Source organism: Sminthopsis crassicaudata, chromosome 1 (assembly GCF_048593235.1).
Source record: "Sminthopsis crassicaudata isolate SCR6 chromosome 1, ASM4859323v1, whole genome shotgun sequence".
NCBI classification, from domain to species: domain Eukaryota; kingdom Metazoa; phylum Chordata; class Mammalia; order Dasyuromorphia; family Dasyuridae; genus Sminthopsis; species Sminthopsis crassicaudata.
This window is the reverse complement of record NC_133617.1, coordinates 438,014,832-438,040,920: the sequence shown is the minus strand read 5'-3', so window position 1 is coordinate 438,040,920 and position 26,089 is coordinate 438,014,832. Positions and strand designations below refer to the sequence as shown.

Genomic DNA, 26,089 nt, shown 5'->3' with positions numbered 1-26,089 from the left:
TTTTTTCAAGGATGAGACACTTTCTCCAAATCTTTCTAAAATCCATACAGACTGAGGCCATCTTCTAAATCTGTTAGCCTAGCAACTCCATCTAAAAAATGGAAATGAACACCAATGATAGCATATGATAAGTGCTCACAAACCATTCCTTAAAAAAAAGATTCAAGAATTTTATAAGAACCTAATAATAATATACTTAAACTTCTTCCCCTTTTTAAAAAGTAAGACAATTTTTGCCTACTTCTACTACTGCATCCTTTATGTCACTCACCAAGATTTGTCAAAGATTAATTGCATTCACAAGTTCTTTCAGCAACCTGAAATGTAATTTGACCAGGTTTATGTGGTCTTTTACCATCTCTCTTCATCACTCTTGTTTCCTGTTATCTATTTATGTTCTGCTGTTCCTAAGCAGAACATTCTCCTTTGTAACAAAAACCTGAAGTAAATCAATCTTCAGCTTTTTTTTTTTTTTTTTTTTTTGGATATCATTGTGCTACAGACACAAAACATAGTCTTATCCCTTCTTTGATTCTACTCTTGTTTTCAACATAGCTTTAAAGGTCTCTTTTTACTATTCATTGAAAACTTCAACTTGTTTCAAGTTTAGTCTTTCTGACATTCTTGTGGGAGCATCTCTTTTGTATTCATCCTTGGTGCTCTGCTTTCTTCTTATAGAAGTATACACTTTAAAATCTGAGGTCACCGATGAGCTCCCTGACTATTGGACTATATTCTGATTTGGCTCTCCTTTTTATTTGTTTATTTTATTTGCAACATTAGAATTTCATTACCGAGTGATGCCTGTCCTTTTGGAGAAGTTACATTTGTAAATTCTCAGTCCATAAAGAAATACAATCTTTTCTTTGTTCTCTCTGTAAACTGTGTCCTCAAAAACTAGGCTGGATTTAATTTGAATCAATGCAAGCATTTATTAAATCTCTTTTATGGTTGTTAATAATTTGCATTTTTTCTGTTTGTTCATATCTTTTGATTGTTTAGCCACAAGGGAATGACTTTTTGTCTTATATTTCTGTTAGTTGTCTATACATCTTGGATAACAGCAAGAAATAATGAGCATGATGAATATAGAAAAGCATGGAAGTACTTTCATGAATTGAAGCAAACTGAATTAAGAATCAAGAAAACAGTATATACAATGATTTTTACATTGTAAATTGCAAAAACAACAAAATGATTAATATGATGAAATGACATCAAAGAAGCCAGATGAAAAGATATTCTCATCTCTCTCCACCCTAGTCTGGCAGAAATGAATAAATGGGACCTGCTTTCTGTGAGGGCTCTGCTTAAGGCATTGACTCACCATGTCTTAAAAATGAATGAAAGACATACTCTAGATAAATTTAGAATAATCTTGATGGAGAATGCATGTGACAGGAACAAGGCATCACAACTATGTCATTTAAAACTGTTTTGACAAATACCTAGCTACTGATAATTTCTGTTATTGATGATCCTATTATGATAGATCTCTTGTTATTGCTAGTTAAAATTAACTGAAATGTCAAAGTATGGTCTGTGCATTATCCCTGGAAGATATAGCATCACTTAGAGGTAGCTGGTGTTAATGCAATACTAGTTGAAAGAATATATATACCCTGGAGATTTCAAAGTGTATCTTCTGCCTGGCCTTGAATACTCATTCACACTCTTAGTATTCACAGGAGCTGAACTCGAACAAACTTCTGACTTCCTTTCTTCATCTGTAAAATGGGAAGAATAATAGCACCCATCTTACAGGATTGTTCCAACTATTGAATTAGATATTTGTAAAGAATATTGCAAACCTCTAAGTGCTAGCAATTTTACTGCCTCTATGATCAAAAAAGGCAATGATTAAACTAATTTCAAAAATAAACTAGCATTCAGTTATCTAAATTTTTATACACTCACCTTGGAAAAGTAAAGCATACTTTTCTATATGAATTATATCTGACAAACTAATCTATTTGATTTAATAGTGCATATCACTTAAAACTTCTGCTAATCTTTCAAAAAGAAAAATACAGAGGGATTAAAAAATAACAGCAAGAACTTAACAGACTTATTGTGAATTTTTGTAGCATCTCTAAATAAAAGCCTATTTTGTGGCACTAATTTTCAAATATTCAGAAAATGAGGGAGAGTATGATAATTTAGAAAAAAAATGTTAATTCAGAAATATATGTTAATTTACTCTAATGTAGTACAATAGTATTTACTTGTAGTCCACACAAAATAAAATGTGACTACATAAGGTCAAAAATATTTCAAGAGAAAGAAAAGTGGAAAAAATACCCAATGGAATACTGACCTTCATTCCAAAAGTCAGCCAAATAGATCCTTCTTTGACCACCCATAATGTTATATCTGAGTTTATTGTGAACCCTTCCCGTTGTTGAGAGTGAAAGGCTGCCCTGGTTTGAAAACCACAAGATGGGAACACAGATTTGGAGGTGGGGGTGGGGGTGGGGAAGACTTTAACAAGTCTTTCATGGTCTAGCACAAAATGGAGAATTTATTGGAACAAAAAAGGAGTTACACTATACTCAGAGCCTCTTAAACTTAGGTGATTTTGTGCTTTGTTTTGTTTGATAACTTATTTCAATATAATTAGTTCCCTCTACAATCTGAAGTTTTATTTTTATGCATTTAAAAAAATAAATGAAATTTAGCATTTTCCTCAATTATTTAAAAAGAATTCTGAGAAAGGCTTCAAATGCTTTATTGTAGAACCAAAGGGATTCATGTCTTAAAAAAAAGGTTAAGAACTCCCTTATACTAGATCATCACTAAAGCTTTTGTTCAGTTCTAAAATACCATTACCCTACAAGCATTTATTCATTTAATTCTTTTCATATTTGGAAGAAAGGAAGAGAAGAGTGAACATAATAAGTTTCTCCTTTCACAATAAGGGCCTTTCTCAAAAAATCTGTAATTCAAAAAGCATCTGATCTGCAAGTCCCTATGAATCTCCAGAAGTGGTCAGATTATTCAAATTTGCATTGCTTAATTCCATTGGGCTAGTACCAATAACCCTATTTTATATACTTATAGCACTGAATTGTGCAAATTTTAATATAGGAATCATTGTTCACACCAATTAGGGCAAGGCAATAAAAAGTTGGTATTGCAAAAATACAATTATAAAAACAGACATCTGAAATCTAATTTGACTTGTTTAGAAGTACAATGAAGCCATTATTAAATAGGAGGATACAACCTAATGGCAAATTTCATTGTTGGGAGCTTATTCACCAAGAAAAGATAACTACGTGTTCTCAGCACAGATTTCACCTATTACTCCAGAGGATACTCCCTCCTACCCTTCCATATGAGACCTACTGTAGTTCTGTAGACCTTTTAACCTAAATTATGGGCATTCATAGTTTTATGAAGCCATCCCTGAACCAGTGACCCCACATCATTCATAATAAATATAAACAGCAGCAACATCAAGATCAAAGTCATTTCTTATGAATAGCAGTTATTTTTGCCTTACTTCTAATAAGTATGTCTGCTTTAAAAAACTAATGAAAATGAGTAAATCAATTTTTACTATGTAAAATATGGTTTCAATAAAGTTATTTCAAAAGAAATACATGATTCACTATGTGCTGGTAATTGTCATTCTACTTCTGGTCATATACATCCCTACTATATCAGTACTTATAATATTTAGGGGAAATGCCATGTTTTTGTTTGTTTTTCTTTTCTGTCTTTCTTTGCTCTATTCTGTTTTTTCTTATCTTGTATTTAGTTCAAATAAAATTTAAAAAAAATTTTAATGGGATCATAGATTTAGAACTAGAACATGAGACTATATTTAATCCATCCCTTTGAATTTAGAAATCAGAAATTGGGAAGAGTAAGTGATTTGCTCTAAGTTGCACTGCTAAAAGGTATTTAAATTCAACCTCCTATGTATTAGCTGTATGACTCTAGGCAAATACCTTAAATGCTGCCTGCCTTAGTTTCCTCATTTGCAAAATGGGGTTAAAACAACCCCATGAATGTTGTTGTAAGGATTAAAATGAGGCAATATTTGTAAAGTGTATTTTAAAAATTTATGTAACACTAGTTATTCATAGGTATTAGTCAATTAGCATTTATTAAATGCCCAATATGTTCCAGACACTTTGTTAAGAAATGATGATAGAAATTTTTAAGGAATTCACAGTCATAAGAGGGAGACATTATGAAATAATGATGTACCAAAAAGAGATAGAAAGAGTAAATCAGAACTAATCAATAGAGAGAAAGTCTTAAGGGGGATTAGGAAAGGCTTCTTGTAGAAAGTAGGATTATAGTTGGAACTTAAAGTAGACCAAAGGCAAAGATGAGAAAAAAGAGAATTTAAGACATAGGAGACATGCAATAAATACACCTAACATTGAAAGATGAAGTATCTTCCACAAAAAAATAACAAGGAAGTATATTCTCCTATACATTTTTTAATGAAAAAGAGACATTTTTCAAAGAAAGAAAAAAATGAAAGAATTTGTTGTAATTACATAAAAAATATTAAGCCAACAATCCTGTTAGTGTATAGATAACAGTAATTTCTTTTAAAAAATATAGATCATGTAAAAAAGAATCCAACACTGTGAAAAGAAAATTATTTTTCCCATAGGCCAACACACATAGCACAAGTAAATAACTTCAATAGCAATAAAGGAACTTTGAGCAAGATTGAAGACTTATCCCTTAAGTTTAATAGATTTCAGAAAAGCTCTCTGTCTTTTAAATGGACCAGGCTGCTCAGATGAAACTGGCCATTATCTAAAACACACATTTGCAAGACAATTCCCTTGGGTGAGTCTTGATATTTATTTATGCAAGTGAGATTGGCTGGGGCATACCATTCAGCTTTCAGCCTGGTCCTGACTGTGGCTTTACTCAACTTTCTAGCCGGGTAACAGAAGGTCAAACAGCTCATTTATATTACAAAAGTGAGTCAGCAACTCAGTCAGACAAAAACCCTAGATCCTTGGCTTAAAACCACAAGGCTACATGCTTATTTGTTATCCAAAAACCTGTTATTTGGGCATAGAAACCACCTCACAAGAGTGGACCAGGCATCATTCCTTTAGACCAAAAAAAGAAAGAATTCTCAATTTCTACTGGAGCACTGAAATTAGAACATTCTCCAGGCTGGTCATTCATAGCCTCTGGAGCAAAAGCTTATATTCTAAAATAACAGCTATGAATATTTATTCAGTTTTGGCATCATGGTGCCCAGAAAGAATAACTCTTATAGCATCTATGTAAAGTAGGTAGGTGGGGGAAAAAAGATTTTATGACTATAAATATGAGCCAGAAAAAGATAGGAAAATACCTTTTCTCAGGAGAATAATTTCCAGTTCCCTAAGGTTAAAAAAAAAAAAATTCCCCCTCAAAATTAAAATTTTAAACCTGAAATTATGCATTACTTGAGAATGATAAATAAAATGTTTATGGTGTCATATAATACTAATACTATTTATTTATATATTGCTAGAAGAGTTTTTATTTCATAGAATTTGCACAGCCAATTTCATTTAATAGCCTCAATTTGCCTTTCTGCAACTTCTACTCTGTAGTTCCTTATAGAACATTTGTTCTATAATTCTTCTTCTAGATGTAGCTTGATGACTCAATGTGTATAGGGCACTGGGCCTAGAGTCAGAAAATTTAAATCCAACTTTAGACACTTAGGCACTTACTAGCTGTATGATCCTGAGCAAGTCACTTAATCTCTGTTTGCCTAGGAGGTAGCTAGAGGACTCAGTGTATAGAGCACTGGCCTGGAATCAGAAAGATCTGAATTCAGATCCAGCTTCAAACATATGTGTGACTTTGGGCCTTAATCTGTTTGCCTTAATCCACTGGAGAAAGAAATAGCAAACCACTCTGGTAACTTTGCCAAGAAAATCCCATGGACATCCTAGTCATAAAGAGTTGGACAAACTCTACTGGGTCTGTATCCCAAAGAAATTATTAAAAAGAGAAATATACAAAAAATGTTTATAGCAGCCCTTTTTGTAATGGTAATGAAATGGAGATTGAGTGTATGCCCATCTGCTGGGGGATGGCTGAATAAATTATGGTTCATGACTGCTATGGAATATTATTGTTCCCTCTTCCACTTTTACATTTTATGCTTTTGTTTTTCCAAAAAACAATGAAAATATAGTAAATTTCAATGAGAAGGAAAAAGTGGGAGAAAACATTTTGACCCTAAGCAAGTTCAATGCTACACTGGAGGCAAAGTTCAGAAGAGTTTTTCCCACGTTTTCCAAATTAAAGGTTCACATTTCAAATGGTTTCTGTTCTACAAAACTGTGTTAGGCTTGTTTTTGAAAAATTCAGCAGTAATGGAGTTCTTTAATTATCAGACACACTTCAAAAGACTAGAAAAAAAGATAATATTCCAAATTATTCTTTCAGGAATCTTAGGAAACACTAATAATTGAATTCAATTGAATATTTGAAAATGAAATGAATATCATTTCAAGGTAATTTTTTTTCTTTTTGTTGTTATCAACAATAAAGATATATAAGTAACAATCTACTCTACCAATATTTAATATGAGAACAGTGATCATGAAATTTAGCCAACAATGCAATTTCTAATAAAAGCATATTTCTAGCAAATACATAATACAATTATGGGTGGCACAAGTTAGCTGGTGTTTGCCTGTAGGCCTGATGTGGAATAAGAAAAATGAAAAATTGAGCTTTTGTATAATATTTCTATAAATGTAGCTATTCAGCTGCAACCAGTGACCTGAGGTTGACTCAGTCACCAAACTAGCTTTAGGGGAAAGACTAATTGTGAGTAGAAAAGGTAGGGCAAAGTATTCCCCAACTCAAAATATCCAGGAATCTTGGTACAGCTGAACATGGGGAAAATTTTTCAAGTATCTTTGTAATCTGAAACAATTAATAAATTTTTTCATTTGCAGCAGATACAGTGTTAGGCCTGGAGTCAAATTCACTTATCACCCTGAGCTAAAATCTGGCCTCAGACTCCAACTAGCCATGTGACTAGCAAGTCACTTAACCCTGTTTGCCTCAGTTTTCGATCCATAAAATAAGTTGGAGAAGGAAATGCAAACCACTCTAGTATCTTTGCCAAGAAAATGCTAAATGGAGTCCTGAAGAGTCAGGCACACAGAAATGACTGAACAAAGAATGAATGAAGACTAACTGGAGGCTATTGTTGAAAAATAACTGAACAAACACTGAAAAAGACACAATCTGGGATAAGAAAAGCTTCCATGAGCTAATATATTGCTAAACTAAAAGATAAAGATGAAATGTATTGACATTTCAACATATCAAGTAAACTGGCAAAGAAGACAAAATACAGAATTAGTCAACATTAGATGAGTTGCAAAAAAGAAGCACACTAAATCGCCATGGGTAGACTGTTTTAAATGGACCATTCTAGAAAACACTTTTTATATTAATCAAAAGAAGTCACTAAAGTTCATACCCTTTAACCTGGAGATCACATTGATGGGAATATATTTCCAAGAAAGTTAAAGGTAGAAAGATAAAAAAGTTCTATATTCCAGAAAATATTATAGTACTATTGTGATAGCAAAAATTAGAAACAGAGATTTTGGTTGGTTGTTGTCCTTTGTGTGACTTCACTATGTTAGGGTCAATGCACAGTATGTTGAACTGTGACTGATCAGAACAATAGGTGCTCTGAATGCTCTAGGGTACAAATAATCCAATGTGAACATTTGCACATCTCACGTTTCTTTTAAGTTACCATGATTCTGCTTTGCTCATAGAGCACCGTGTGTTTTTAGATGCAAAAACATGTTGAACAATTCAGTGCCTGTCTCCCATGGCTCACAATCAATTCCAAAATTCTTCAGAGAGACTCTAAGTGTCCTTGCATCGCTTCTTCTGACCACCATGTAAGTACTTGCCTCTCCATAAAATAGTAACAAAAAACTGGAAACCAACTAATTGTACTAGGACTTTTTTTAAAAAGGATATGTGAATGTTGTAAAATGATTGTGTCATAAGAAACCATGAACATCCGAAATACAAAGAAATATGGGAAAATATGGAATGACCCCTTAATGAAGTTTTATATAATGAGTTCTCAATTAATCATATAAAAAGAAACAAGATCATAATTCAATGTCATATATAAAAAAGGGTCCACATCATCCCTCTGACACATACTATCTGTACACCTTGCCTTTCCCTAGGCCTCAATTTTTTTTTGCCTACAAGAGAAATTAGATCAGATTTCCTCAGAAGTCCTTTTAGTTCTAAATCTATAATCTTAGAAAGACAAGATATTTAAGTCCAACACTATTCCCTTACTCCGAGAGTTGATATAATGGAGTGTTAATTTCAACCCTCTGGGGTGAAAGCCTTTTTCAGAGATGCTCATCCATCTTTGGTGTCCACCTGTCACCCAACTCTCAACAGGGACTTCAAGAAACTGCAGTAGCAGTAGCATGTCTTGGCAGATGGGCAAAACTGGGTGCAGAGGAACTGAGAGACCTCACACTCCTCAGAGAGTTAGGGGGATGTTAGACTTCCCTTGGAGGGAGGGGTAGATGAAAACAGTTTGTTCCAAGGGCCATGAAGGCAGGTACAGCAGGCATTGTGGAGTGATAGAGAAGTCACCATCCATTGCACCCCTGCTCAGCTCTAATTGGTCTGACTTTTGCTTTATTGCTGGACTTGGATGATTCTGGGACTGAGGCTGACAGCTTTGTGCTGCCATGGGTCTTCTGAAAACAAAGGACCATCACCAACAACTATGTGTTGTGTTTTATAAATATCTCATTTGATCCTCCTAATAACCCTGGGAGGTAGGTGTCATTATAATCATCATTTTACAATAGAATAAACCAAAGCAAACAGAGGTTAAATAATTTACCAAGGATCACACAGATAATAAGCTTCTGAGACGGGATTAGTTTTCCTGAATTCAGGACCAGTGTTTTATTGACTGTACCATCTAGCTGTCTTTAGGCAGTAAAGAGGAGGGGAATAAAGTGTTAAGAAAACTGGGACTCCCCTAGAGAATCAACTAAAAAACTATTAGAAGTAGTCTACAACTTTAGCGAAGTTGTAGGATACAAAATAAATCCATGTAAATAATCATTCTTATACATCACTAACAAAATATAATAGCAAGAGATAAAAAGAGAAATTCCATTTAAAACAACTTTTGGAAGTATAAAATATTTAGGAATCTATTTGCCAAGAGAAAGTCAGGAACTATATGAGCAAAACCATAAAACACTTTCCACACAAATAAAGTCAGATCTAAGCAATTGGAAAAATATCAAGTGCTGGTGGACAGGTTGAGTGAATATAATAAAGATGACAATACTCCCTAAACTAATCTATTTATTTAGTGCTATACCAATCAGACTCCCAAGAAACTATTTTAACGACCTAGAAAAAATAACAACAAAATTCATCTGGAAGAACAAAAGGTCAAGAATTTTAAAGGAATTAATGAAGAGAAAAGCAAACGAAGGTGGCCTAACTGTACCAGATCTAAAATTATAAAGCAGCGGTCATCAAAACCATTTGGTATTGGCTAAGAAGTAGAGAAGTTGACTAGTGGAATAGGTTAGGTTCACAGAACAAAATAATCAATGACTATAACAATCCAGTATCTGACAAACCCAAAAGCCCCAGATTTTGGGATAAGAATTCATTATTTGACAAAAACTTCTGGGGAAATTAGAAACTAGTATGGCAGAAATTAGGCATAGACCCACACCTAACACCATATACCAAGATAAAATCTAAATGGGTTCATGATTTAGACAAAAAGAGTGATATTATAAATAAATTAGAAGAACATAGAATAGTTTACCTCTCAGATTTGTGGAAAAGGAAGAAATTTGTGACCAAAAAACTAGAGATCATTACTGATCACAAAATACATAATTTTGATTATATTAAGTTAAAAAGGTTTTGTACAAACAAAACTAATGCAAACAAGATTAGAAGGGAAGCAATAAAATGGAAAACATTTTTACATCCAAAGGTTCTGATAAAGGCCTCATTCTAAAACATATAGAGAATTGACTCTAATTTATAATAGTTCAAGCCATTCTCTAATTGACAAATAGTCCAATTGACCAATGGTCAAAGGATATGAACAGACAATTTTCAGATGAAGAAATTGAAACTATTTGTAGTCACATGAAAAAGTGCTCCAAATCATTATTGATCAGAAAAATGCAAATTACGACAACTCTGAGATACTACTATACACTTGTCAGATTGGCTGAGATGACAGGAAAAGATGATGGCAGATCTTGGAGGGGATGTGGGACACTGATGCATTGTTGGTAGAGTTGTGAACAGATCTGGCCATTCTGGAGAGCGGTTTGGAACTGTGTCAAGAAGTTATCAAACTGTTCATAACTTTGGTCCAGCAGTTTTTTTTTTAATTTCTTTTTTTAAAATTATTATTATAGCTTTTTATTTACAAGATATATGCATGGGTAATTTTTCAGCATTGACAACTGCAAAACCTTTTGCTCCAACTTTTCCCCTCCTTCTCCCCACCCCTTCCCCAGATGGCAGGTTGACCAATAGATATTAAATATGTCAAAGTATAAGTTAAAGACAATATATGTATATATGTCCAAACAGTTATTTTTTCAGCAGTCTATCTATTGAGTTTATGTCCCAAAGAGATCTTCAAGGAGGGAAAGGGACCTATACATACAAAAATGTTTGTGGCAGCCCTTTTCGCAGTGGCTAGAAACTGGAAACTGAATGGATTCCCATCAGTTGGAGAATGGCTTAATAAATTATAGTATATGAATGTGATGGAATATTCTTGTTCTGTAAGAAATGACCAGCAGGATGATTTATTTCAGAGAAGCCTGGAGAGACTTACATCAACTGATCCTAAGTGAAATGAGCAGCACCAGGAGATCATTATACACGGTAACAAGAAGACTATAAGATGATCAATTCTGATGGACGTGGCTCTCCTCAACACTGAGATGATTCAAACCAGTTCCACTTGTTCAGTGATGAAGAGAGCCATCTATACCCAGAGAGAGAACTGTGGGAACAGAGTGTGGAACCCAACATAGCATTCTCACTCTCTGTTATTTACTTGCATTTTATTTTCTTTCTCAGTTTTTCTTTTTCTTCCTTCTTGATGTGATTTTTCTTGCGCAGCAAGATAATTGTATAAATATGTATACATATATTGGATTTAACATGGGGCAGGGGGTAGGGGAGAAGGAGGGGAAAATTCAGAACAAAAGGTTTTGCAAGGGTCAATGTGAGAAAAACTACGCAATGCATATGCTTGGTAAATAAAAACCTTTAATAAAAAAAAAAAAAAACCCGAAAAATACATGCTAACATTGTCATGTTTTCTTGTATTTTTATTTATTTTGTTAAATATACATTTGAATCTGGTTCAGGCTGCACTCCATTTTTTGACACCTGCCTTGTAGAGAAAAAAAAAAAAGTGGCTCCTGGTTCTGTCACTGGTCATGTGATCTTGTGTAAATCAAAAGTCAGTTTACCCCTTGTAAAATTCAGTACTTCCTTCTATAAATTTGAGATAATGGCTATAATGATGACATTCTTTAGTGTTTATGTACGCTTTACAAAGTGCTTTCTCAGTTTATCCTCAGAGCATCCCAGTGAGAGAGATACTGCTGTTATTCCCATTTCATAGGTAAGGAAACTAAGGCAGGAGCAGTTAAGTAACACATAGCTGTTTTGGGGCTCAAATGAATTAATGAATATGTGAATATTTTAACAACTTTAAGTATAGATAGAATATCAACTCTGTAGTTAGGTATTTATTGTGTAATACTGAGCAAGCCACTTAATCCCAATTACCTCCTCAAAACCTCTCTGTAAAATATTATAGAGACATAAGATCTTTATTACTTCACATTGACAAGTCCTATATTCATTGTTCAAATGTTTGAGGCAGGAAAAGAGAATTTTCAGGGATTAGGAACACAGAAGATCACAGATTTATAGCTGGAAGAGACTTGATCATCAAAACTAACCCCTCCATTTTACAGATTAAGAAACTAAGGCAGAGAAACATTAGGTGATTTATCACACAGTTACTAAATGTCTAAAGCATGATATAAACTGAAGTTTCTATTAATGATGGTTTCATTGAAATAATCATTCTGAAGACCCTTTCCAGATTTATGATTTAATGACTCTGAATATTCTAGAACATACTTGCTTCAAAGGAAGGGCTCTTCTATATCGTTTAAGAAGGCAATAAAAATCATGCTGTTTGGGTTGAAATACTTTTAATTCACTTTTAAATTTTTCTCAAGATATTAGAATTTTCTCAGATTAAATGAAGAGTTATTTATCTATATACTTTGAGAAAAATATACTTATCTAAAATAGCATGCATCTAAAGCCTGTTTTTTAGGACAGAAAGTAACTACTATCCAGATCCCAAAATTGCTGGTTGCAATCCTCTAGTTTATAGGCTTATTTTTCTCTTAGGGCTGAATCAATATACAAGGCAAAGATCCTGTGCCACAAGCCCCAGGGAAAGCTGGCAAAATCAGCATGAGCTCTAGAAGAATAAAGCCATTCTGTCCCTCCTGGACATAAGCAAGGTCATTTTATTCTTTGTACTTAATCATTCCCCTGTCCAGGCACTTTAAGACTGGGTTCCTATGTGGTCATCTTCTCTCTCCCAAGAGAAAGGAAAATAATCCAAGTCAACGAATTCATGTCTGCCACATGAAAAGATGCTTCTCAGTGCAGGAATGATCTCATGGAAAACCCAATTAAAAATTCAGTTTTTCTTGTGTCAACAGAACTCCACTGGGAGATGAATAGGTGAAGCCATGAATTTCCAGTCACTCTAAGCCAAATTAAATCCCAACTATGCTCGAAGATCTTGTTATTGATGTGTCACCCAACTACATCCTAATGTTTGCTTTGGAGCATTAAAATAACCCTTCCATTGGCACAGAAGGTCTGCCAGAGTTTAAGTAAAGCCAGAGCCAGCCTCAGTCTAGACAATGTCATCTTCGTTGAAATCCATGAGGCCATTCAGTTTCCTAGAGGCAACAGGAGTTACCTTAGACTCTAAAGAAATGTCAGAGTTACTAGTTAATAGGAAAAATCATCTTCCAGCAAATAGAAAACAAAAGCTTTGTGAAAATACTTTTATCAAAAAAAAAAAAAAAAAAAAGACTTCCCATGTTCTAGGAACTTTGCTGGACACTGAGGAAAGACAAAAAAAGAAAAAGAAAAAAGAAAAGAAAAGAATACTTTTATCTCCTACAAGAAACTAAGAACCTGAGGTAATTTATTTTTTAAAGTAGCTTTTTATTTTCCCCAAAATATGCAAAGATAAGTTTTCAACATTCACCTTTGTAAAACCTCATGTTCCAAATTTTCTCCTTCCTCCCCATGAGAGCAAGCACATACAATTCTTCTAAAGATATTTTCATATTCATCATGCTATGCAAGAAAAATCAGATCAAAGGGGCAAAAAACATGAAGAAGAAAAAAAAGCAATAAACCAAAGGTGAAAACACCATGCTTTGATTCACATACAATTTCCATAGTTCTCTAGATGTGGAAGACATTTTTCATTATAATTATATTGGAATTGACTTCAATTACTTTACTGTTGAAAAAAGTCAAGTTCATCACAGGTGATCATCATTTAATCTTGTTTTTACTGTGTATAATGTTCTTTTGGTTCTGCTTACTTCACTCAGTCTTTCCAGGCTTTTCTGAAATCAGCCTGCTCATCATTTCTTATAGAACAATAATATTCCATTACATTCATATAACATAATTTATTCAGCCATTCCTAGCTAACGGGCATCCATACAATTTCCAGTTTCTTGCCACTACAAAAAGGGCTGCTACAAACATTTTTGCACATGTCAATTCTTTTACTTTTTTATGATGAAATATAGATCCAATAGAAACATTGATTCATCACAGTTTTATAGCCCTTTGGGCAGAGTTCCAAATTGCTCTCCAGAATGGCTGGACCAGTTCACAACTCTATCAACAGTGTATTAGTGTCCCAGTTTTCCCACATCCCCTCCAATATTTATCATTATCTTTTCCTGTCATCTTAGCCAATCTGAGAGGCATGAAGTGGTTTGAGGTATTATTTTAAGCCAAGAAACAGAAAGAGTTCAGTAATCACAACAGACTGTCCCTCACTTTACACTTTTTTGTAAGTACTATAATAATAATAACTAATATTTAAGTACCGGGCATTATACTAAGTGCTTTGCACTATCTTTGCACTATTATCTCATTTGATCCTAACAACAACCCTGAAAAATAAATGTAATTATTATCTCTATTTTGTGATGAGGAAACTGAGGCAAATAGATTAAGTGACTTGCTTGGGGTAACACAACAGTGTCTTGAGACCATATGTGAACTTAGGTCTTCTTGTCTACAGGTCTGGCACTCTATCCACTATACTACCTTTTGTGGTTGTGTGTAGTAAAAGTTAAGTAGTAAGTTTTTAGGTTTTAGTAGTACTAAGACTGTTGAGACAACCTGCATACGATGCTTTACAAACTGTTGTGTGCCATATTTTGTTTTAGGTATTTGGTCTTTTATGACTCATTTGAAGTTTTCTTGACAAAGATACTGGAGTGCTCTGTCTTCTCCAGCTCATCTGATAGATGAGGAAACTGAAGCAAACAAGGTTAAGTGACTTGCCCAGGGTCACACAATTAATAAAATTTTGAATTTGAACTCAAGTTATCCTGACTTTAAGGCTGGCACTCTATCCACTGAACTAGCTAGCTGCCCTCAACTACTTTACCTACTATTCTTTTAGTTCTGCTTACATATTCTATATCAGTTCATATGAGTCTCCCATTTTCATGATTTCTTAATATTCACCAATGATTACTAGCAATAATAGATCATATACTAATATGCTACAAAAATCAAATAATTATAATTAAAATACACTATGTATTATTTCCACTTATTTTCAGATTTAAATCTGGTGACCCAATTTATTTCAAGTTAAAGACTGGAACAACTAGAGGATTAGGAAGTATCTAAAAAGCCATGTTTTCAAAACAAAGCTTTCTCTATTTTGGAAAATGATTTTTGTTGTAATGGAATTATTCTTTAAATGATAATATGATTAGCTTGTAATTCCACGTCTTCTATAGTTCCCTAATCTCTTCTTTCTAGGTCATATGATCACATTTGATCCTCACAACTCTACCAACAGCTATTCTTATCCCCATTTTACAGATGAGGAAACCAAAGCAGATAAGTAAAATAACTTCCCTGGGGTCACATAGCTAAGAAGCATCTAAGGCAAGATTTGAAATCAAATGCTTTTAAAAAATTTTTTATTCCAAGTCCAAAGCTTAATCCAATATGTCACATAACTGCCTATGGATATAATTTTTCAATACCCATCCTCTCTTAACTCACTAATTATTTGTAATTTGTTTTGCTTACATTAATCTGATCCTGTTCTTTTCCCTCTTCTTCAATCTGATCGTAATCTCATTTGGGATTTTCTTTACAAAGAGACTAGACAAGTATGCCATTGTCTTCTCCTACTCTTCTTTATGAAGAAAGTGAGGCAATTTGAAGGATAATGTTCTCCTCAACCATTAATTTTCTTAATTTCTCTCTGCTAAGAAACATTTCTGTTCTACCTTCTTTCTTAGTTCTTTCCCTCTTCATAACACTCTAGAATCTATCCCTAGAAATGTTAATTTTTTAATGATGTCAGTAGGATACAGTAAAAATTATTTTATAACCCAAATGCAGGAGAACCAAATCTATTCTTTGCATATCTATATGCAGTCTCCTTGATTGTTCCTTTTGATGTCATATTATTTTCCTTTTGAAGCTCTGACCCTCATGATCTTATGTTGTGCTTTCCAGATTCCCAACCATGTCTTCCTTCTGCTGGAAATTATTTCAGAGAAGCATGATCTTAGACTGCAAAAGTTGTCTTGTGTTAACCTTCACTCAAAAAAAAAAAAAATTACCTTTTTTTTAGCTCTGCAAAAATGTTTTCTGACAGTGAAAAAGCAAATCTTTTCTCTTGGTGGAATTTGACTCTAGTCTTCCCTCTGTGATCTGGATCCCAATATTCTATCCTTTCCATTGATGTTCTATGGATCATTTCTTTTGGCAGAATTAAAACTCTACATTTCCCCTGGTTCTCTAAATTCCACTTCTACCTTTGAAGGTCTCTGATCTATGAGTTTTAGTCATCCTTTTCCTGGCCCACCCATCATCCCATCCTCTCAGAAAGAATCTCACACTATCACTAATAAGAATTTGTAAGAAGATTTTTTTCTTCGAAATATTAATCCACTTCTCCTTATTCTCCTGCTTTTCCCCATTGTGATTTTTCCTCAACTTTTTCAGTTTATTATTACTCTCTTCATTTTATTATTTCAATGCTATCTGAAAGTTTTTTACTTCCTTACACAGTTTGCATAATGAATAGCTTGCTCACATCTGAGTTCTTTTGAAGAAATGATTTGAATTTTTTCCTTGTGCTAAGTGTCCACTATTTTCTTTGAAGCTTCAGTTCAGCTTTGCAGGATATGTTATATTTGGAAGCCATCCAGTCTTTGCTTTTCAGATTATCATGTTCTGATTTTTCCTAGTATTTATTATAAACAAAGAATAATCTTTTGTTATTCTGATTGCCTATCCTTGAAATAGAAAGTGTTTTTATTCTTACTAGTAAAAACTGTGCTCTTGATGATAGAATTTTGAATTTGATTAAAATTTATCAAGGTAGCCTCAAATTGGAGTTTCTTTATATTAGTATTCTATGGATTTTCTTAATATATCTGTTTCTAATAATTATGTCTTAAGGACCATGCCTAAATGAAGGGGCAGGTCAATCTGAGAGCCTCCACAGGTGTAATCATAACATCTGAAGGAGCTTTGAAGCAGCTTTTACTGACACAAGTGTTGCCTGTGGACTAGGAATGAAATTGGAGGCAGAGGGAAGAGGAAAGAAGTCATACAATGCAACTGTCTCTCAGTGGAGAGGTCAAGAGAACAGCAACTGCTTTTCAGTCTTCTTGCATCATCATCATCATCATCCACTCACATGAAGAAATCCATTTTACATGTCTGAGTTAGACCTTCAGCAGCCACTGGCAGGTGGCTCCTGTATCACAACAATTATGGACAATTTTCTTGTATTTCTGAATCACTTCCAGAAGAATGGAATTCAAATTTCATGATTCTTTTGGAAGACCCATTATCCTTAAATTATACCTTTAAATCCTACCTTTAAGTTCAGGATTCTTGTTTTATACAGTTCTTATCTTTATTGCCAATTTATTTTTAAATTCTCTTTATTACATTATTCATCTGTCACATCATTTTTGTGATTCACCATTTGAATAGTCATTTTAATCATGACTGCATTTAAGGTTTTCTTAAAAAAGACACTAATGTGATTTACTTTAGGAAACTAAGGCAAATAGGATTAAGTTACTTATCCAGTTTCGGCTAGTGTCTGAGGCTGAATTTGAACTCAAAAAAATAAGTTTTCTGACTCCAAACTCAGCACTCTATTCTGCCATCTAGATATGTTTTAAGAAATTATGAAGGGGATGGTTCCAGAAAAACTTAAGAAGACTTTACATGAACTGATCCAAAAGTTAAGTGAGAAAAACCAGGTGAACAGCTTATATAATAGCAATATTTTAAGATTAAACAACTGTGAAAAGCATAGTAATCCTGATCAACTCATTGACCCACCACACATTCATGAAACATCCACCTCTAGACAGAAAATGAGGGGATTCCAAATTAAAATCTAAGTATATTATTTTTATCCTTTTTTGGGGGAGAGATGACTTTATTCGAAATGTGGCTAGTGGGGAAATTTGTTTTACATGACTTCTTGCTCTCTCAATGAATGATAGAGGGAGAAAACAGAGAAACTGGAACTGAGAACAAAATTATATTTTTTAAAATACTGCTATATTTTTCCCCCAGAGAAAAGTTTGTTGTCTTCTCTTCTAAATTCTCTAGGCTCATTTATTTTTAAAAGAATTTCTTCCATCAAAGATTTAATCTTTCTTTATTACTTTTTTTTTTTTTTTTCACTTAAATCATTGGTTATTCTTCTGAGCCATGGATTCTTGAAATTATATCACTGTCCTTTCAGGAGGCCTTATCAAATTGATTGCAATAAAGGGATTTTGACTCAATTTTCTTTGTTACAAAGTATAAAGTGGCTTCCTCCAAATTTGGGGGGTTTTTTTGCATTCATCAATCACTTCATATTTGTCTATTGAACATGTTTCTAACCTATAACCCTTTCCTTTCTACAGGCTCAACATTGCTTTTCTTTTCAGTTTTTTCCCAGCACTCAGGGCTAAATGAAGTCTGTAACTGTCAAGAGATGAAAGTGACCTTCTAGAGAGAAAACTCCTAGAAATCTTCTCTAACTTCCTATCATTCTTCCTATTTTCCTCCACACAAAATATTAAATAAGTCTCCATTGCTTTTTTAGACTCCTCCTTTCTCTTCCAATCTTTTCCTTCAGGTTTCACTTGTATCTAAAAATCAATCTTGTCTTTCCTCTTAAATTTCATCAGTCTTAAAAAAAAAAAATTTCATCAGTCTAAACGCTGAGAATACCTCTTCTTGGAACACTGTTGGGATGTTTACTAGATATTGAATATTGTTGGATGATCTTCAATAGTTGATGCATAAATCTGCAACTACATCAAGAAATGAAATGCCCTAAGAGAACACAAATGGAGACTCCGAGAATGGCAGTGCTTGCTGGGATCTCGAGTACTAGGAGCAATGAGCTTATGAGCCATTCTTCAGTTTTGTTTTATATTGCTTTGTTTTCTTTAAGAATTGCATTATAGTATGCTCTCAAACCTTTTCTTTCCACAATTTCTGGATTTGCTGCATTTTATGTAATAAGGAAATTTACTTCTCACTCCATTATTTTCCCACTACTACTCATTCTATCATACTTTTACTCATTTCATTTCATACATTTTCCAAAGTTTTGTGTGAAGAAATTACATCCCCTCCTAACCCCCCCCCCCACAAAACAAAACATAACTACAATAAAAAATTCACTTTAGTTCACTTTAAGAGTTACCAAAACCAAATCAAAGTCACAATTCACAACATAGGACCAAGGCATATAAAGAAAAGAGTTGATTCTACACAAGAAAATTTCTTAGGAAAGAAATGTCTTTCATACCTTAGAAATCAGAGAATCATTACTCCTTTATCTTTGATATATGGAAAAGACCCGTTTAACTGACCATGTCCTCTTGTTGTTCAGTTGTTTCGATTATATACAACTCTTTGTGACCCCATTGTGGGTTTTCCTGGTAGATATTAAAGTAGTTTGCCTTTTCCTTCTCCAAATTAGGAAACTGAAACAAGCAGGTCTTCCTGATTCCAGGTCCAGCAGGCTATCTGCTGTACTGCTTGAACTATTCCATCTATTCAACACAGAAAATCTATCTCTCACCCCTATGTCTTTGAACAGGCTGTGGCCCATCTTAATTAGAATGATCTAGGGCTTCCTGACTGAACCCAATTCTCTCCACTAGACTTAGATATATCAGGTTCTAAATAAATGCTTGCTAATTAATGTGTTGCTTGGTCATTCATTCATTCCCAAGCAAAGAAATGTCTCTTTTAAATGTTGTGTGTGTTCTTAAGAAAGAAATGAAGTGGAACTAATTAAGTCAGCTACTATTACTTAGGGCTTTTCTCACATCATTTTCCAGTGCTTATTGGACAAATGACTTTGGAATAATGCCAATCTTAATTGAATACTAGGCTCCACTAAACAGATTCTATCATTTGCCCCATACAGAACCTAACATGTCCTGTCTTATTTTAAAAACTTTATGTTCTTACTTACTTGAGGCAGCATACCTCAAAAAAGGACTTTTTTTGGTTATCATTTTTAAGATTATTATGAAAATTTTTAAAGAGCTTAAAAAGTAACTTTTCCCCAAAAAAGATATCTTCCTCTTGTGATTCAGTCCCAAGACATAGGGTCCCAGGAGTACAGCAGGGCTTTAAGAATTTGCCATCTCTCAACCCTTCCAGTTAGAGCTTGAAGCCAACTCCCAATCAAACAAACAATGAAGTCTCCTCAGAAAACTTCCTTAGGATTCATTCACAAAGAAGCCCATAGGGCAGAAGATTATTGGTATGACAATAAAAAGTGACAGTCTATATAGATTTCTCCCTCACCATCACCATCAAATAAATATTTTGTATGAATTGAGTCTTAAAGGAACTTGAAATTCAAAGATATAAAGCAGAGGAGGGTGTATATTCTAATACATCAACTAAGATATGATAAACCTTTTGCAAAACAGAGTGCTAAGAGTGTTAGCTATTATGATATATTTATGATATTATGATACAAAAAAGGGTCTTCTCTTATACCTTTCATATTATATTTCAAACGAGGCACTATACATTATAAGTAAAAAGATATAGGCAGAATTCAGGGAAAATTGGGGCTTGAATCCCTATCAACATTTACTAACTGCATGACTTTGGAAATATACTCTCCTCAAACATTAAGTAATTTAACTTAAATTATCTCTTTGTGAGATCAAAAAGGAGGAAGGAAGAGAAAGAGACAGACAAACTTCTCATTTTGTATAGTCGTGCTCGAAAGCACTACATGCAATGGATTGAAATGTCTGAGATTATTCTTAATGAGAATGTTGCAAGCTTAAATGTTTTGGATCATTTAAGGACATGTTAACCAATTAAGGATATTGTAAAATGAATAGAAATTAAGTTATTTTGCCTTTAAGAGGTTTCAACAGGCTGACAAGAAAGAATTTTGATCTAATGAAGCAAATTCTTCACATTATCTTAACACCAAGCATTTTTTCCTGATGGGCTGGCATGAATTTATGACCTTCTAAGGCAACCCCAATTGTCCCCTCATATTAGCCATGAAGCAGGAAAAAAATAAAGTTAAAAAGTATACTTCAATCTGGACTCAGTTTTATCAGTTCTCTCACTGGAGGTGGATAGCATTTTTATAATGAATCTTTTGGAACTGTCTTGGATCATTTTATTAATTAGAATAGCTAAGTTTTTCATATTGCTTATCATATAATATTGTTGTTATTACTATGCATAATTCTGCTCACTTCACTTTGCATCAATTCATAGGTCTTCTCAGATTTTTCAGAAATTATGCTTTTAAAATTATGAATATTTATGAATTATTATGAATAATAATTATGAAATTATTCCATTTCTTTTCTACCACAAAAAGAAATGTTTTACATCCAGGCAAAATAACCCTCTTTGCCACTTCCATACAACCCTCCAAAGATGTTCTCTGAGGTTAAATAGAATAAATCTCATCTTCCTTCCAGATGATAGCCCTTCAAATCATGTATCCCCTAAGACTTCTTTTCTCCAAACTATACTCCTGATAACTTGCAGCCAGTAGTTTAAAGACTTTTCATCCTCCTTATCACCTCTTCTAGTATTCCTATTTGTCAATATCCAGAAATTAACTTAATACTCTATATCAGTGGTTTTTCATCTGTGAACTTAGAAAAATATTTTTTCTTGTAATTAGATTTCACCACAATTGGTTTTCTTTGTAATCATATTCATTTTAGCTGATTTTAAAACATTACTCTGAGGTGGGGTACATAGGCTTCATCAGAATGTCAAAGGAATCCATGACTCAAAAAAGAGATTAAAAACTCCTGCTATAGGTTAGTCTCTATTAATGCAATTCAAAAAGACTGCATACATTCGTTTTGTTCATTTATTTGTTTTTGGTTAGCCTTTTTCTCTTGTCAAACTGTCAGATCATTACAGTAAAACTCCAGGTCAAGATTTTCTTGTCTGTCTGTCTCTCTCTCTCTCTTTTTTTCTTCTACCTTAACCAAGTCTCTCATTTTCTAATGTACTTAATTGATATTTAACCCAATTTAAAACTTTTAATTTATTCTCATGCAATTTTTATCTGAATAGAATGAACCATCAATCTATCCCATCAAGGCTTTTGAAATTTTGAATCTTTATTCGGTCATACAACTTTAGATAGCTTATCCCACCCAGCAATTAACTTCTTATTAAATCTTATTAGCATGCTATGTATACCTTTATTTAAGGCCATGATAAAAGTGTTGAAAAGGCCACCCACTAGAAATACTCTTCCAAGCTGACATTAAAGCACATATCATGAGAAAGAAAAAATACTCCTCATTTAAAGAGACAAAAGAATATGCAGAGATCAACATGAGCTAACATGAATGTGTGAGTCAGTTGTTTCATTGTGAACAGTAATATATAACCTGATTTAAACTTTACACCTAACCACAGCTGACCCCAGTTTCCCTATAAAATTCCAATCATAAGTAGCCAAGGTTTCTAGGTCTAATAATACATACTCATTTTCAAAGTTATTTTTAAGAATCCAGTCTTTTAACTCATAAATCTTGGATGCTAAACATGTCTAAAATGAAAAGTTTACTTAGGATGAAAGAAATCGATTTAAAGATATTTTCCAAAGGCAATTGTCTCAGGAGCACACAAGCCTACTGGTATAATCCCCTGAAGTTCTTCAATGCTTCTGTGACAAGTTTCTAATTTCAGAGCAAAACTATACAACTTCTTTTATTCATTATCTGCCTATGAGGAGACTTTTGAGCTCTGAAAACTTTAAAGTCATCACAACCTAAGGTGGCACTTGAAAGTTAAATTTGGTTTAATTCTTTTCAGCACTTATATTTCAGTTAGGTACTAGACTAAAGGAATCCTTATTTTTGTCAAACCGATGAATATGGAAGAGAAGACCAAGAAGGCACCTCTCAATGTAAAAGTATTTTTACTTCTCTATCTCTTGAATATCTTAAGGGGAAACCTGGAAGATTGTCTCTATAGCATTATACAAATTTACAGATAACTATTATCTCCAAAGTTTTGTATTAGTGATTACAGAGAAGAATTTGGCTTACAGACAACACACACACACACACACACACACACACACACACACACACACACACACACACACAAAACAATCCTCTGACTCCGGTCAAGTATTCCAGCATTCCACAGAATAGGTACAATGTCCAAGAATTAAGTTCACATTAACCCTATTTCTGACTGAAAGCAAGAATAATTAGAAATAGAAAAAAAAAAAAAAGTCTATGAGAAAAAAATTTAAGTCCCTAAAATAGGAAAAAAAAGGAGATGATGAAACAAGAAAGAAAAATAGAAGGTGATAAAGCTGTCAGAATGTATCAAAGGCAGGACTCAAACCAATGGAATGCCCATATTGGGGAATGGCTAAACAAGCTTTTGGTACATGACTGTAATGGAATTTTTATTACTGGGCTTTAAGAAATGATAAGCAGGATGATTTCAAAATAACCTTTAAAAAGACTTACATCAACTCATGCAACATAAATGAAGTGTAAAAAAAAAAAAAACAGCACAAAAAAAACAAGAGAACATTGTGTACAGTAACAGCAATAGTGTTTGATGAAGCATTTTGAATAACATAGCTATTCTCAGCAATACAATGATCCAAGACAATCCCAAAGAACTAATGATGAAGTACTATCTGCCTCCAGAAAAAGAACTTATATTGATTAAATATAGAATTATGTTATTTTTTTTACTTTCTTTCATCATAGTGTCCTGATTCCTCCTTGGTCCAGAACTATGCTAGACATTCTCATAGTCCTTTGTCGGACATATCCAAAGATATGGGCATACAGAACCACCATTACTACAAAGGTAACCAGGTTGAAAATAGCCTATAAGACTAAGTAAGAGTCACTGTAGAGGGGTGCCAAGTAGAAACACTTAGTGATATCCCGGATACCCCCATTTATTCAAGTTTTTTTATATAAAATGATGAATATGGAAATATATAACATATATCTGATTGCTTACTATCTCTGGGAGAGGGAAGTTTTGGAACTCAAAACTTTAAGTAAAAATGTTAAAAAATTGGGAATAAAATATGTAATAAATTTGTTTATTTTTTTAAATTTAGGATAAATTAATATTCATTTAAATATAACTTTACCTGACAACATAAGTCTTTTCTATTCAAAATCTGAAATATTTTCATTTATGAAAAGAGAAGGACAAAGATATTGCTTTGTCAGCCATAACTCAATTTATAAGTATATAGGATCACAAGTATTATAGAAGTAACCTAAGCAAAAATAATTCAATTAAGATGGCTTTTAGAATCATTTGCTGTGGATAATCTTTATCTGAAAAATCAATAAAAGCATTCTTTATCAGCACTTACCTGTGGTAGTAAAAATTAGAAAAAGTGAACTTTTACTGCAAAATATTAATGCAAATAACTACTTATGGAAAATGAATGCTTAATATCTGATAGGTGAATTTTAAAAATACATACAAGACCTATGGCATAACTAAATGAACTATAAGGGAAGCTTTTTGAAGTTAAAAAAAATTTAATGAGACCAAGTTTCACAATTTCAATTTCACTAAAGTCTTCAATGGATGGCCATTCCCTTATCATCATTACAATACCATTGAGGAACCCTTCCCTCAAACAGATACCAACATTAGCAGGCCTGACACCTAAAGATTCAATGTTGAGATCAGATTGTTTTTTCTTTTCTTGCTTAACATACACATATTTTTCTGGACCCACATATTCCAGTTCATTTCTATTATTAGTTGTTAAAGCATTAGGAATTCAGAAAGAAATTTTCAGTCAAGATAGCACTTACCAAGTACAATGACCACAGTCTTCAGGAGACTCATCATAGTGTCCCGATTCCTCCTTGGTCCAGAACTATGCCTAGACATTCTCATAGTCCTTTGTCGGACATATCCAAAGATATGGGCATACAGAACCACCATTACTACAAAGGTAACCAGATTGAAAATAGCCCAGAAGACTAAGTAAGAGTCACTGTAGAGGGGTGCCATGTTGGAACAGTTAGTGATGTCACAGATACAGTTCCATCCCACACTGGGTATAGCACCCATTACAATGGCCATAGTCCAGATGACCACAATAACAACCACCACCCGTCGATTGCTCATCCGGGTATGCAACTGCATGCGAAAGACCGTAATGTGTCTTTCAATTGCTATAGCCAGCAAGTTTGCCACAGAGGCTGTCAGGCTAGTATCAATGAGACCCTGGCGAAGAAGCCAGGTGCTTACAGTCAGTCTTCGAGTATTTGGCCCTGTGTTGAACATAAGATAAAAGTACGCCAATCCAGCAAAGAAGTCTGCAGCAGCCAAGTTAGCCATTAAGTAATAAATAGGAAAATGGAAGCGGCGGTTGACGTAAATTGCCACCATGACTAGCAGGTTGGCCAACATGATGAAGATACAGACAGTGATTCCAAGTCCCATCACAAGCTTGCTGACAGTATTCCATTCTGTGGCGAGGTACTTCCCACTCCGGTTGTAAAAGAAGGCAATGGATTCATTGTAGTAGCATTGTGGTTCACTCATAGCCATGGACTGAAAGAGAAAGGGGGAATAAAAAGGAAACAGAAAGGGGGGGAAAAAAAACACCACAAATCAGAACTTAAAGACATTCTATCTAATTAACACAACATTTTCTTTAAATATGGCAGTCATAAAAAAAAAAAAAAAAGCAGAAAAAAAATTTGGAAACTTAATGCTGCATAATAATATTCTATGAGTTAAATCAAAACTATGGGCCTTGTCACAGTATAACTGGACTCAAGATTAAAAGCAGCTGGATTTAATGAATCTGAAACAAGGTCTGAGCTTTCTGGTCAAATTTCATTGAAGCCTGCTGGAAACAACACATGGTAGAGAAATTTCGCTTCAAAATACATCATTTCACAAAATGAGGCAGAACATTACAACTGGCCTACTAAACTAAGAAATGTACCATTTGCATGTTTAAGAAAATTCAAAACAAAGTTGATCTGCATTTGTAACATAAATATCCCATTAGTTTGTAGGGCTATTTCATGTAGCAAATTCTCTCACAGACATCCAGGTACAAATAAGCATCTCAGAGAACAGCTTCTTACACAGAATTTTAAACTCTAAATGAGATCAC

The 26,089-nt window shown here is 33.7% G+C and overlaps 1 protein-coding gene across 4 annotated transcripts in view; it reads right to left on the bottom strand.

Moving 5' to 3' along the window:
• Window positions 1-26,089, bottom strand: part of LPAR1 (lysophosphatidic acid receptor 1) — a 140,368-nt gene that overhangs the window by 37,767 nt on the left and 76,512 nt on the right. For all 4 annotated transcript variants that reach the window (XM_074280628.1, XM_074280629.1, XM_074280630.1 and 1 more), the window contains one exon: window positions 24,768-25,515. In XM_074280628.1, coding sequence (XP_074136729.1) covers window positions 24,768-25,515 — 748 coding nt within the window. The remainder of the gene's footprint in view (window positions 1-24,767; window positions 25,516-26,089) is intronic.